Below are 13,130 nucleotides of genomic sequence, written 5' to 3' on the forward strand. Positions count from 1 at the left end.
TTCGTCTCTCCCTATGAGAGCAGCGTCTACGATGCGCCTGTGTGCTCCACCGAAATACCGAGGGGAGACGACGATGTTCCCTTCTTCCAGCGAACGCTCGCGGCCATGGGAGTAGCGCTGCGACCACGCTGTGATCCCAGTGCAAAGTGAACTCCGTGGCTATTGAGCATTGAACGCTCACCCCCTAGTGGGTTACTCGTTCGTGCGGAAAACAAGGGAGAACAAAAATTGAGCGTCGGGTGCATTGTACGAGCGGTTGAATTGCCGGGAAACGCGATCGCAGATCGGAGTCTGATTAAGGCGACGCGGGTGGCTGGCAGTTGTGGAACCATCCCCAACCATGTGCGAGTATAGAAGAAGCGAGGAAGAATAGCGAGAAACCGAGAGAGCTGCGAGAGACGGCGGAGGAAGGGAGGAGAGACGCTTTTAAACCGATGAGATGACAGTGCTGTGCGTGCTGTGGGCAACTTTGTCCACCGTGGCTTCGATTCTCGCCTGTTCTGGATTTTATCTGCCTTACTGGATTCAGGTGAGCGACGCGTTCTCGTCCGTCACCTCGCCGTCCTGCTGTCAGAATACCCAATTATTAGCGATCTGTTATCTAACACGTCTTCCTCTCCTCTATATTTCTCATTTTCCCTGTTGAGATTCGCTGCCCTGTTTGCCTCTAGAAACGTCATCTATGGATCAAACGTTCGTTCTCGCGAAGCAATTCGTCGATGGACCAACGCGAGATGAACGACCACGCGTGGGCTAATAACTCGCAACTGCGTTGCTCGAAGCGACAAGCGAGGCGACAGTACGCCTGCAACGAGACAACGTTTCGGTCTGCGACGATCCGATGGAGTCTCGAAATTTATTGCCGTTCGAACCGATACTAAAAGCCAATTCGGTCGACTTCGTGTTAGAACTCGCGAAGAAAAATCAGTGTGCTCGGTCGATGTACCCTGGCATCACGAGCAGGTCGAGGTTTGCGCATTAACTTCATCTTTTTGCATTGAATTGATAAAGCGTGAATCCTCTTAGGAGCGCGTGAGCAGAATCTCGGCGGATGTAGTCGTTAATTAAGCGACGCGTCATCCACGCTGATGAAGGGAGAAGCCAGAGGATCGTGCCGATATTCCACTCCGGCCCGATGATAGAATCAAATTTTCAATATCGATTTTACTGCGCGGCCTAGCGGATACCGATCCCAGCGTGTTTTGTAAATTGAACACGGTCGTTCGGCAGGATTAACAAACGGCGCCTGTAAATTGTTCTTCCGAGCGCAGCGGGAAACGAGCGAAATCTCGATTATAACGTTCCGGTCGAATGCTCACGAATTATCGAATTAGGCGTGGCGCGTACCTGTGTGCAAGAGAAGGCTGAAAACGTTTCCATCCACGCGTAACAGAGCTTCGAGTTCACCTAACTTTTACGTGTAACGTATAATTAAACAATTCGTTTGCCCTGAAAACATTTCTTCTACCTCGCGTATTCATGGCTTAATCGTGAAGGGAGTTGATCCATTCCATATTGAAAGTCTATTCTTTTGCCAATGGAACTGTCGAGGTTTCCCGTCAAAAGTGACTCAAAGGATACAGAAACGTGGTTGCTTTGTACGGCTGCTCCTTTTCTTTTCTCCATCGCGAGACCAAGCTGAAAAGGAGTAAGAACGCCTATTTAAAATATCTTCAGAGAGGGAGTTCCGCTATGGCCCGATAAAAGGCAATGTTAAAAATACGTCGATGTTCTTTGACGATATCGAGACTTCGCTCGGCCTCGCTACGTTCTCGTAAAACTGTACGACGGCTTCCTTGCCCGAGATGCGAGCGAGTTAAAGCGAGCGTCACGATCGGAGTTTCTATACGCAGGTCTTCCCGATCGTTCCATACTCAAGAAGGAAACTTCCGTCGAGGAGAATCAACGAGAGCTTGCTGCGTGGATCTTGCGAGCATTAACTGGCGCGAAGATCCGCCAATGCTAATTTCGACCGGTTCCCATGACTCGCGAACAATCACCTAGGGAACTTGGAAACTCTATCGTGAAACGGCAAACCCATATTAATATCCCTAGAGATGCAGGCACGTTGCTCGGGAAACAAAGATCCAAAAAAACGTTAATAGATTTCGATAGTTTCGGTTCGCCTCGCTATCGCAATTCTCGCGCGGCAAAAGGTGGACGCTATAATTCAGTTGTCGCTGTTGTGAGTCACATCCGATAAATTAAAATACGCGGAGCTTCAATACGAACGAATGTGATTATTTAAATGATTGTGCATAACGGTCCCGTTAAGTTCGTCAGCAATTAAATTATTACGTTATTTGCACGAAGCAAATACAATAAACGCCCGATACTACTTCGCCGTTAAACAGCTACTAACTTTCCGCTTTCCGTCCTCAGTCTTGGGAACCAAAAGAGCATAGCAGGGAACGTGAAATTCAATACTTTCTATCAAACCTTGTTAACCCTTTCGTCGCGTCGTGTAAAACGATCCGTTTACTTCTCTCCCATTATCTGTTGATTTCCGTTGCGTAATTAAGCATTATCCGATTACGGGTCACCCGCCGATACGTTTCGTCGAATTAATGGAATTTCGGTAGCCTTCGGGCGAAAAATGATTAAAACCCCATCGGCCGATATCGATCCATTACATTTCCGCAACAAACTCTTCGCGATTTGAATTTTTCAGCAAGATAACGAACGTTTGCAGCGAAATTGAAAATTTGGATCGAGAGGCAGGGGCTCGCGATGAAATGAGAGTAGTCCAGCATAAAATTAATTTCAACCGGCCACGATCGTCCTTGTCCTTGCGCGTGACGCGTCCCTCCGACTCCCGAGTATTTTTGACTCGAGGACTTTGTTGGGGGTTGTTGGCTCGAAGGCCAAAGGCGAGAGGAACGCGGCTTCACAGCGATACGCACGCGTGCCAGCCGCGCATTAGCATACTGATGAGTTCCGAAGCTGGGAAATTACAAATTTTGCATAAAACCGTTTATACCGTTTCGCGCGATGAAACGCGTTTTCGTGCAGCGTGATCGTGATACGTAACGAACCGTTTAGACGGGGAAACGGTCAACGAAATCAACAAGTGAATGGTAGAACGTGCAAAAGGGTGGCGTGCGACGCCCGAACGATTAACGGAAGTTTAACGAGGAATCCTACTCCTAGAGAACGTTCGATTCGTAAAACCGAGCGAAACGAAGACACGATTTTTTAAAGCTGTCTTAAAGTTCTTTATCTCTTGGATGTGGAAGGAGGAGAAGAAGAAAAGGGGTAGGTTTCTCCTCGGCGTCTCATCGAGCGAGCCAAGAGTCGCTTACGATTAAGTCGAGTCGCCTTCCGCGTTACGAGAGCGGGGGATAGTCAACGAGCGAGGCAAACTTCTGGACATCGAGGAATGCAAATTACGAGAAGGGTGGAAGATCGCGAGCCACGGTTCGTTACGGCCGATGGGAGAAAATTGGTGAACGGTGCAGGAACGGCCGGATTGTCGGCCAGGCAAGCCAGAGGTTGCCGGGATGACAACTTTGGAACTACCGCTCGAGAACAATGGCCCGCGTTACCTGGCCAATCTTACTTTCTTCCCTCGCACTCGAATTAGGTTGTAAACGAACTTTTCCTCGTCTAAACTCTCGACATCTCGCAGACCTTGAGATCATATCCAACTGGAAGGAAAGCCGGTTCCATTTAGTCCAACTAGACAGAGGAACGACGTTTCTTTCGTAAATTGGGCCAGGGAGGCAACGTTTGAAAGGAGCCTAGAAAGATTCTTTCAAGGCTCGACGAGAGGTTGCGAAACTTTGATGAAAAATATGAATTCTAAGTCTTGACTCGAATTTCTTGCTCGAGACCATTCTCTCTTTGGTCGCACCGACCGTACCAAGACCTTAAGTAACATGATGCAGTTGGGAACTCAGTTTTCTGTTGGTGAAATGGTTGGAAAAATCATAGAACTCGACTGACATAATTGCAATCTATCTTCCCTCCATCCAAAGATGCAAAGGATTCTCGCTTTATTACAAGGAATGTTGCGTTCAAAGCGAAACTGGAAGTTTAAATTATTCCCCGATCGAGGCTATCCGGTCAGTCCTGCGGATATCGTCACCGAATCGACGGAGGAAACGGTAGCAAAACGGTCGATGAATAATTTTGACGTCAAGGTTCGAGCAGGAGTGTCCCTTTGAAGCGTTCATCTTTCTCGAGTAACAAGACGCAGAAGGAGGCTCTGAATAGCTTTGAAAATACTCGAGTAGCGAGATGAATAAATGCATAAGTGAATTTACATTTGGTTTGCTGCGCTCGCTTCTTCACCGGTGTACCACGCATGCACCCCAACAAGTAGTCCGCGAATGCCAGGGTCTTCTGCTTTTTCTTTTCCTAGACTTTCTCGGGATTTTCGAGCCTTCCACGCGATCATTGCTGGCATTCAAAGAAGGATAACAGCCGCCACTGGTGCGCCAAGGAAAGGGAAATTCATCTATACAGGGTGTTTGATAATAGGTGAATGAATCTAAAACAACAGTGGCAAAATCATATTTAAGGCTTAGTTTCTGGGTTATTAATTGGGCGGAAATACACTTAAAATGCGTGAGAATTGTGTCTGAGTTAGGACTTATATCTACCGCCAGCGTACACTAGCCAGGTCAGACGCAGCGACATCAGTGGAATAGGTCGTCAAGTCAGACACATTTCACTTCAAATTGAATTTCGACATTCTCGATTTTCCTCTCATTTTGGCATATAGAATCGCTCCGTACCATTTTTGATACCTGCTATCGAACACCTTATATAGGAGAACTTGTCCGACTTTAAACTGGTTATTCTACTGCGAAGTAGAACGGTCTTTCGCGAGACTCGACTCTGCAGAAGGCGTCGACGGAACGTTGCTCGAGACCGAACCGCAAAAGTTAATCTTTCGGAGAAGGAAGAAACTAGTTGGCACGAGGTCAAAGGTTTTGTTCGCGAATCGAGTTCTAATGCAAAACCATCGCGAATCCGGCGTGCAGAGACTAACGATCTCCTCGGCGCTGTTCCCTCTAGTTGAACGCCATTAGCTTAGCCAAAGCTCTCTCTAAGATGCACGCGCAAAGGCAACCATTCCACGAATCGGTTCTCATGAAACTTGTCCAGTCGCGCTCCGTTTCCAATCGGTGTTTATTAGCCGTCGAAAATTCGACCTCGTCTCGGCTTGAGATCGAAATTGAAGTCGTAGCCAAAGCAAGAAAACAGACGACGATACGCAGACTACGGCGACGTTTAACCTCCGCTTGGTCCTCGAGCTCTCGACGAACGTGTGACGCGAGAGCGAACCCCTTTGCGCGGTTCAAACAGCAAAACTCTTGGCCCCCAGCTCGCGTTTCATCCGCATCTCTCTGTGCGCACGTGTGTGCTTTGAATTTCAGGGACGGCTGTTGGGGAAAGCAGACGCGTACTTTAGTTCCTTTCGGCGTTGCAACTATCCACGAATAAGGGCGCCTAACACCGCTCCGGAAATAGTTTACGAGTGCGCCAGATACTCCAGGTACGTACCACTTTGAACGAATGTGTTCAGGCGCATCGCCCGCTTCTCCTGCTGATACCAGTTACACACGATTCATAGTTTGATGTAGATTTATCAACTCTCAGGTTCAAACTCTCAAACATTTCTACCACGATCGCAAATAATGTTCGCTGTTATAAACGTTAACAGCGCTTTCATTAATTTTAATCTGTATGGTATAAATATTTTGAAATTATACAGGTGCGTTATGGTAACCTATGAGCTTCGTCACGCTTCGTCGACGCGAATGTAGCACTCTGACGTTTCTTTGGAACATAGCTAGCATCGTCGCGTCGAGAACTGTCAATGAACGCGTGCAGACGATTCGAAGTCAGTCTACCGGAAGAGTTCAATTTCTCTGGAGCTTCGAAGGTGTCTCGATATCTACGTCCCTTTCGCGGAGTCGTAGCTGACAATCGGCGAGTTAATTTCGGTCCGTGGAGACGTAATAGCTTCTATAATTTGAGTCACACGCCTGGAATAATTTCGCGAGAATGGTAGCCGCGGGAGCGGAGCTAAGAACTTGTAAAAACTTTCGTCAGGAATTACGAGGCGGGAGACTCTAGTCTTTCCACGAGCTCGTAAGGTACTCACTGTTCGCAGCAATGCGATTCGTTATTTAACAGGAGGGGACGCGATATAAGTGGCTGTAATCCGTGAAATTGGTGGGGCTTTTACATTTCAGTCCCTTTTTTTTGTTGTAGCTTAAACGCTTAACCACCGATGAAATACCCTTCCCTCGTCCCGATTCGTTTCGATCGCGTGCACTCGACCGCGAAACGCGAGAATTAAAATGTAATTTTCCGCTAAATATGGTCACACGTGTAACGACCCTGTTTTCACGATTTTACGCTGGTATCGGGGAAATTTGTTTGAAGCGTTCAGCGACTGTTTTTAGTCGCGAAGGAAATCGTTTGTTCAGCGAATTGAGAGGTCAAATGACACTTGGAACAGGTAAATCGTCCTGAAACTTTGAAACAATGCACGATTGTATGAAATTTTATAAGAGATTTTAGATGACTCGTGGAATGTGAAATTGAATACGGGCTATGAGACAAAAACAAAATGCACTGTCGACTGAGCGTATCGAATTATCACAGTTTGTTTTAACGCCGGTGAATCGTGAATCGAGTTCGGCACAGCAGTGGGCTTGAAAATCCAGTAAATGCCTGGCGATTCGAGGTTACGCCAGAAAATCAAATTCGAAAGCAAATAATCCTAGTTGCGTGTTTAAACGCGACCTCCCGCCGATGTCACACAATGAAACTGCTCAATGAAAGTTGAAAATCAGTGCCCTTCTATCGTTAAAAGGGGGAATGCCTCTGTAGATTTTCCGGTTTTTCGAATTTTTGCGTTACCTTAATCCAAACGAAGCAGATAAAAACTGCGAACACTTTAGGAAAACTGATACTAATTTTCGAAAATGGACATAGAGGAGAATAAACCATGATTTCAAAATTTAAATGAATCAATGTTTGTCGATTTTCGAATTTTCGCAGAATCTACTCCAGGGTTGAATAATTTTGTTGCGATACAAAGCCGTGTGATTAGGTGACCGGCGAGGCGTGGCTGACAATAATGGTACACTTGAATACATTTGTGCTTCGATAAGTGCTACGCGAAACCCATAAATGTAACTACCCTAGGCACTTTTTCTCTACTAGTGCAATTCTATATCTTTATTTGGAAGAATGGAATAAAGCTCTCTGATAATTCAACTCACTTTCAAAAGATAAATGGGGTATATTTTTTCATCAGCTCGCTGATATACTTCTATATACCTCAAACCCAAAATGCTTCGCTGCATCTCCAAGCAAGAGGAAAGCGGTGCTTATGAATTGAAAGATTAGCGAGGAGACTAAGTCGTAAACTCTCGATCGGAATGAAAGGAAATTCCTTCGTTCAGCGGATACCTCCGGTACAGGAGGTTCAGTGAAATTTTCTGCTACACCGTCGTTACGAAGTCTGAAAGCTAACTAACAAACGAAACGATCGCTCTGAAAATGAACTCACGTTGATCGACTTTTAAATTGTAATCGAGCGAAACGCCGCTTTCCTCGTTGCCCCGAACTTTTCAGTCAAGGGTCGTTAATTAAAAATAGTATTGTGAGGTTCAGGTTATTCCATTTACTTCAAAATGCAATGCGCTGAATGCAATATGCACTTTAGGCAAGTGAAACGAAACTTGTTAAATTATTTAATGTATAACTCTGCTCTAAACCTTTAAATTTCTACAATCTCCCAACGTATGGTTCCAGTTTCTGGGATATTCCGAGCGCCTGGTGGCAGGCGAGTACCGTAACAATGGGAATCGGTGTCGCGATTGCAGTGATCGGCGCGCTAACTCTGCTAGCTGCTGCCTCGAATTTTCTGCCTCACATCTTGAAGACACCAAAGCACACTAGAGTTCTAGGATTTTTGCAGCTGCTCGCTGGTGAGTATGTATCTCGCATTCAATTTTGTCTTCGGATTATCCTCCTCATTATCTGACACGAAAACCTCAGCTGTTGTTACGTATCTCTTTGCAAAAGGACACACGTTTCAGTCAAAGTAAAACAACGAAGAATTTCGAACTCCGCTACTGCGAGTTTAGTCCTGCTTGCCTTCGATGTTTCGACCTGAATGTTGGTTTTAATCTCAAGTGCAGCTGAAATTAACGATAAACAGCAACCGACCATGCAGCTACTTTCGTATGAACTTTATTACTAGTCGTATCGAAGCGAGCTGCAAAGAGAAATATTTAAAAGCAGATCTTGCCGATACCGTTCTCCAGCTTGATTTGTGCCAGGCATTCAAATTATGCGTGAATTCACCGTTATCTGGCATCAAATATGAGCTGCTCTGGGGTATGTATTTCAACGAATTTATTGAATCGGATCAATAGAAGTAAAACAAACATTTACTGAAACCTAGATGTAATACCTACGATTATTGTATGCTAAAGTATTAAAATTTGAGTTTGGAGTTCGAAGTTATTAAAAATTTTAAAACGATTTAACCGACGTATAGGTAACAGAGATCGTTACAAATTTTCCGATAAGCTCTACGAGTAGATTTGCAAAGTAGATTTGCAGTAGGATGTTTGGATGATTTATGGTAAAGCTCATGGTCTTGTACCAGACTTCACCAACGCGTACCTGTAATGCCGCGAAACACCGAAAGTAAGTTCCGCATGGAACAGTTGAAAATATATCTTGAGAGAAACTGCACCGTACGATCTGTATCGTATTTTAAGCGATCTTCTCGAGTTTCCATATTCCCCTGGCGCGGTTTAATCCAGCGCAGTATTATCTCTTTGTAGCAGTATCGTTCAAATTTACGACAATATTTAACCGTTTGTGAAGTTCCACGGAAAAACGATCCAGGTTAAGTCGATAAAAGGAAAAGTTCGAAAGACAGGACGAAGAGCGAAAATGTTAATGCAAATGTTTGCGAAATAATAGAAAGACGCAACTTTTTGGGAGAACGATCAGACAATCTACGATCTACAGAAAAAGAGGAGAATGCTCGAATATCGTCCTTGTTTTAAGCTCTCCAACGACCCATTTCCTCTAACATCTCTTTAAAGCTATCTCCTTTAAACCGGTTTTTCACTGCACGCAACTGACTCTACGTTATTGTTAACAAGCTCCCCAAAACCGCTTACCAAGGCTAATTTATTTATTAGCTTCGTGACTCGGATATCATCCTGCAGTTTAATCTACACGTTTCCACTGGAGTTTGCGCAAGTTGGAAATTAGAGTAGGCGATTAGCCCCCCCGCTCATGAAAGTTAGTCGAGATTTTGGCCGTTTATGAAGAAAAGTGAACGACCGAAATACACAGTAGAATAATATGCTTGCCACTTTAATCAAAGCAATTGAACGCGAAATAAAGAAAAAATTCTTTGTCGCAATCACGCAGCTTTCGGCCTGGAAGAAACGGAAAATGGAGGAGGAAGCAAATAAGTAAGGGGAAGAGAGATTACAGAAAATCACGCGGTTAGCCATGGATTCCGGGGTCGATTGGCCAGGGTTCGCGTAAACCAAAACGAGGCTCGAATTACCAGGTTGATTCCCTAACGGATTTCAGAGGGGCGAGGAATGCTTGGCATTCTTGAGATCCGCAAAAGGACTAACCCGCTCCAGGACGGGAAGATGCGAATGAAATTGAACCGGCTAGTAAGGCTCCTGTCGTTTTCTGCTTACAGCGGTGATGATATGCGGTGGCCTGGTGATGTATCCCATAGGATGGGACAACAGGGAGGTGCGAGAGTCCTGTGGAAAGGGTGCTAATGTGTACAATCTCGGTAAGTATAGCCCCCAGCGTAGACTGAACGACCCGCGTCACCAACTCTAGCTCTTTTTTGGTCGATGACATTTCTGATTTGTATATCGAAATCAGGCAGGTTAGCAGTAACGCTGAATACTCGTTGATTATGAGCAACTGTACCATTTTCAGAGTCGTAATCGTCTCGAATACTCGCGAGTTATTTAGCCGTTTCTGGAGTAAAGCTGATGTCGAATGAGATATTCTCGCCTTGATGAAGTATAGAAAAAGCCAGCGGGCATGCGATGGGATTACTTTTACAAATGTAACGACATTCTGGGAAGTTTCCGTATTTCGGAGGCGAGTTCTACTGACGACTCGGAACATTCCGAGCGCTCATCGACCTGCCACTTCGAGACCCTCCATAACCTGCTCGAGACTTACGACGGTTGTAACTTGCCCGCAGGACGACTCGCGTTTGGGACGACTAATTCTAGATTCTTTTCGCGATTCGTGGGAGTCGGTAAGAATAATCCACGGCTTGGGCAGAGAAAGTTTTTCAATTGTTTCGATGCTTAGAAGACCGTAGCCTCGTTTCTTTTCACTCTTCGGCAAGTAGTCACGCCTCCGAGGGGACAAGTTCCGCGGTGGTGGTCAGCGGGGCGTTGACGCGTTAACAGACTTATCGCCTCTGTTTCAGGAAAGTGTTCCGTGTCGTGGTCGAGTCACCTGCTGGTAGGGTCCGTGGCACTGTTGATGCTGTGCTTCGGCCTGAGCTTCTGCGCCGCGCGACACAAGCCGTCCAACCCACACTCCGATCCGCTACGCATTTGACAATCAAGATACTCTCAATCGATTCACGCCTATGCCTCGCCAAAGACGACCACCCTCTCCTTTGTGACGGTCTGTTGACGAGAGCCAGTGAGCATCGCCGTCGCGGTCCCGCGACCGCAGCCGAAACCGCGGGTCTGCGTTCACGTGGGTATACGACGCATGCCTCTCTGTCGCGTGTTGCGAGCGATCGCGCGTGCTTGTGTTTGCGTGCGAGTGCACAGCGCGTCGCGCCTTCTGCTATCCACCTACTGTTAGAGATGAACGTTTTCGTGTATAGTGTAAGATTAGGCCGAACGCCAAAGTCTTTGCGTTCGATCCTCACTGCCATCGTTGAACGCCGATGTATCGCCGTGGCAGAGGTCGAGTAGCTCAAACAACGGAGCGTTTACTCTGAAACTCCGTCGCGGTTCGTAAACGTTCTACGAGCATCTCGGCCCTTTCGTCGTAGAAACTTGCCCTTGTGAAACGCGGGCTTCTATCCGACGCAGTAAAACCTCAACGACCCCTAGTCTACGCGCTCTACCATACTTTGCGCTGTTTCAAACTAGTTCAAACAGCGCACGTAGAACGCGTACTTCGTCATTCCACCGCGACAAACTTACTAAAATGTTCAGGATGCGATTGTAGACGCAACATACGGCGACCTATCGAACAGCTGAGATTGCTGCTCGTTTTCGCCCTAGAAAGAGTGCAAGTTTTCTTGTGGTAGTTTCTGAGAATACGGGACTTCGGACGAGAACAGTGTGTGTAGGACGAAAGTTAAGGAAACTGGCATCGCCAGCACCGAAGCTAGATCGAGTACAATTTCCTAACTGACGGTAGTTCAGCTTCCATCGGTGACGTTAAAATACACGGAATCGTTGTACGTCTTACAGAATCGCTACGGTTCTCTGTCGTGACTAGGTTAAATTAGATATTAGACGAAACGTGCGCTGCACCGAACGTTCCTCTGCGTTTCTCCGCGGCACTGGGGACACGATTAATTTCCATCGAGAGAATCGAGCTGGAGCACGAATCTGCTAGCCAGCACAACTATCTCTTCCAGCATGCCGTCGGGTAAAACGAACTCACTCGACAAACTACGTATATTTGTGTAGCTACATAGATTTCGGTAATTCTGCTTTTGACAGGGCAGTCCTTTCAATGCGGGGAACAATTTTAAGCAACAATGGGCGAACTGAACAGAAAACAGTTAATACTGCGTTGGAAGGCATTGAACATGGGCCGTATATGCGGTACGCGAAAATACAACTGACAGTAGCAGTCCGCATTTTACTTAACCATGCAAACGAGATGGGCTAAGACGTGGGCCAAGCCTCATCACATTTTCTGCGTTAACCATAATTCCGTTCGTGCACAAGGTCCAGCCGCATTACTCTTTGCGCGAGCGAGCAACTTCATCGCCTACCCATCCTAGCCTTTTACTGCCATTTTATGGTACGCGCTTTCTGTCAGCGATTCACGCCCTGCTTCTCCGCATTTCCTAGCTCGCGTCTCTCTTCCTGCTTTCGGCAGCGGCTCGTGGTTAATGTTAAGCGTGTTTCTGCATACGAGCGTTAACCACACTCTGCTCCTCCCGATCTTGTTGGGAAAGAGGATTCTCTGGCGAAACATTACGAGCTACCCAGCTAGTGTTTTTGTTTCGCATTTTGCAGAGAGACTGCTTCAAATGTTTTCAACGACTGGCGCCTTTTCGCTTCTGAAATACCTCAGAACAGACTCTCGTCCTGAGTGACGTCTACAGCCGACACCTACCGTGGTCTCTCGCCATCGATTCGTCCCTCTCCGACCTTAACGACTACACCTCGAGCTGTATGTCCGAGATATCGATCAAAACGACTCTTCGTTTTGGGCTCGAAGGAACTGCGTTTTTCGCAGCATGTCGAACGTCAAATTTTTTACTTCACGATTGACACGATATTTCATGAGGTTTAAATTGCTTCCAACCGCGTTTCTTTTCGACTAAGATTGGTTATCGAAGATCTCGAATCGATCATTTCCACTTTCTCATGCTTTTTGATGCATTTTGATGCATTTTGATGCATTTTGAAAGGGAGTAACGAACAAGTGAATTAGACTCGTGAGATCGAATCCTTTCTGCGTTAATAAGATAGTCTTCATTAATACCATGGTTGACAGATATGAAATTGATGCTCGAGCGAGAAACGAGAAAGGGCGCGGCGCGAAGGCATTCGTATTGTTCGAACGAAATTTGCGTCACTCGAACAGTTGAACGAGTCTGGTTCGTTGTTCTGGTTGCACGCACCGTCGATTCCTGACTAGTGCGTTTTCGCCCGATCCGATTTCGATGCAGCCGCGATCGTCGAGTGCGCGCAAGCATTCAGTTCACCGCGGGTCGACGAGCTTCACCGATGGCTCATCGGCTGAAATAAAATCCATCGACGAAAGCCGCTTTCTTTGGGCTCACGACTGTCGGGGTCAAAATTGATGGGAACGACTGGCGAAAGAATAAAAAAAAAGAAGAAAGAAAGCAAAGTGGCGAGCAAAGGGGAGCGAGTAATGCGATC

At 46.4% G+C, this 13,130-nt stretch overlaps 1 protein-coding gene across 1 annotated transcript; it reads left to right on the plus strand.

Annotated features, from left to right (window-relative positions):
- Positions 1–343: 343 nt before the first annotated feature.
- Positions 344–12,867, plus strand: LOC143180468 (LHFPL tetraspan subfamily member 6 protein). The gene is made up of 5 exons (XM_076380210.1): positions 344–529; positions 5,385–5,503; positions 7,780–7,955; positions 9,710–9,808; positions 10,469–12,867. Exons 1-5 carry the CDS (start codon positions 440–442, stop codon positions 10,600–10,602), a joined length of 618 nt encoding a protein of 205 aa, XP_076236325.1. The 5' UTR covers positions 344–439; the 3' UTR covers positions 10,603–12,867.
- The last annotated feature ends 263 nt before the right edge of the window (positions 12,868–13,130 follow it).

This window comes from Calliopsis andreniformis, chromosome 6, assembly GCF_051401765.1.
Source record: "Calliopsis andreniformis isolate RMS-2024a chromosome 6, iyCalAndr_principal, whole genome shotgun sequence".
NCBI lineage: Eukaryota > Metazoa > Arthropoda > Insecta > Hymenoptera > Andrenidae > Calliopsis > Calliopsis andreniformis.

Bases quoted from the DNA above. Each gene is read 5' to 3' on its own strand.
- LOC143180468 (XM_076380210.1), top strand. From the start codon at position 440: ATGACAGTGCTGTGCGTGCTGTGGGCAACTTTGTCCACCGTGGCTTCG. The intron at 5,504-7,779 runs GTACGTACCACT...GTATGGTTCCAG, and splicing joins GAGTGCGCCAGATACTCCAG to TTTCTGGGATATTCCGAGCG. The intron at 9,809-10,468 runs GTAAGTATAGCC...CCTCTGTTTCAG, and splicing joins TGCTAATGTGTACAATCTCG to GAAAGTGTTCCGTGTCGTGG.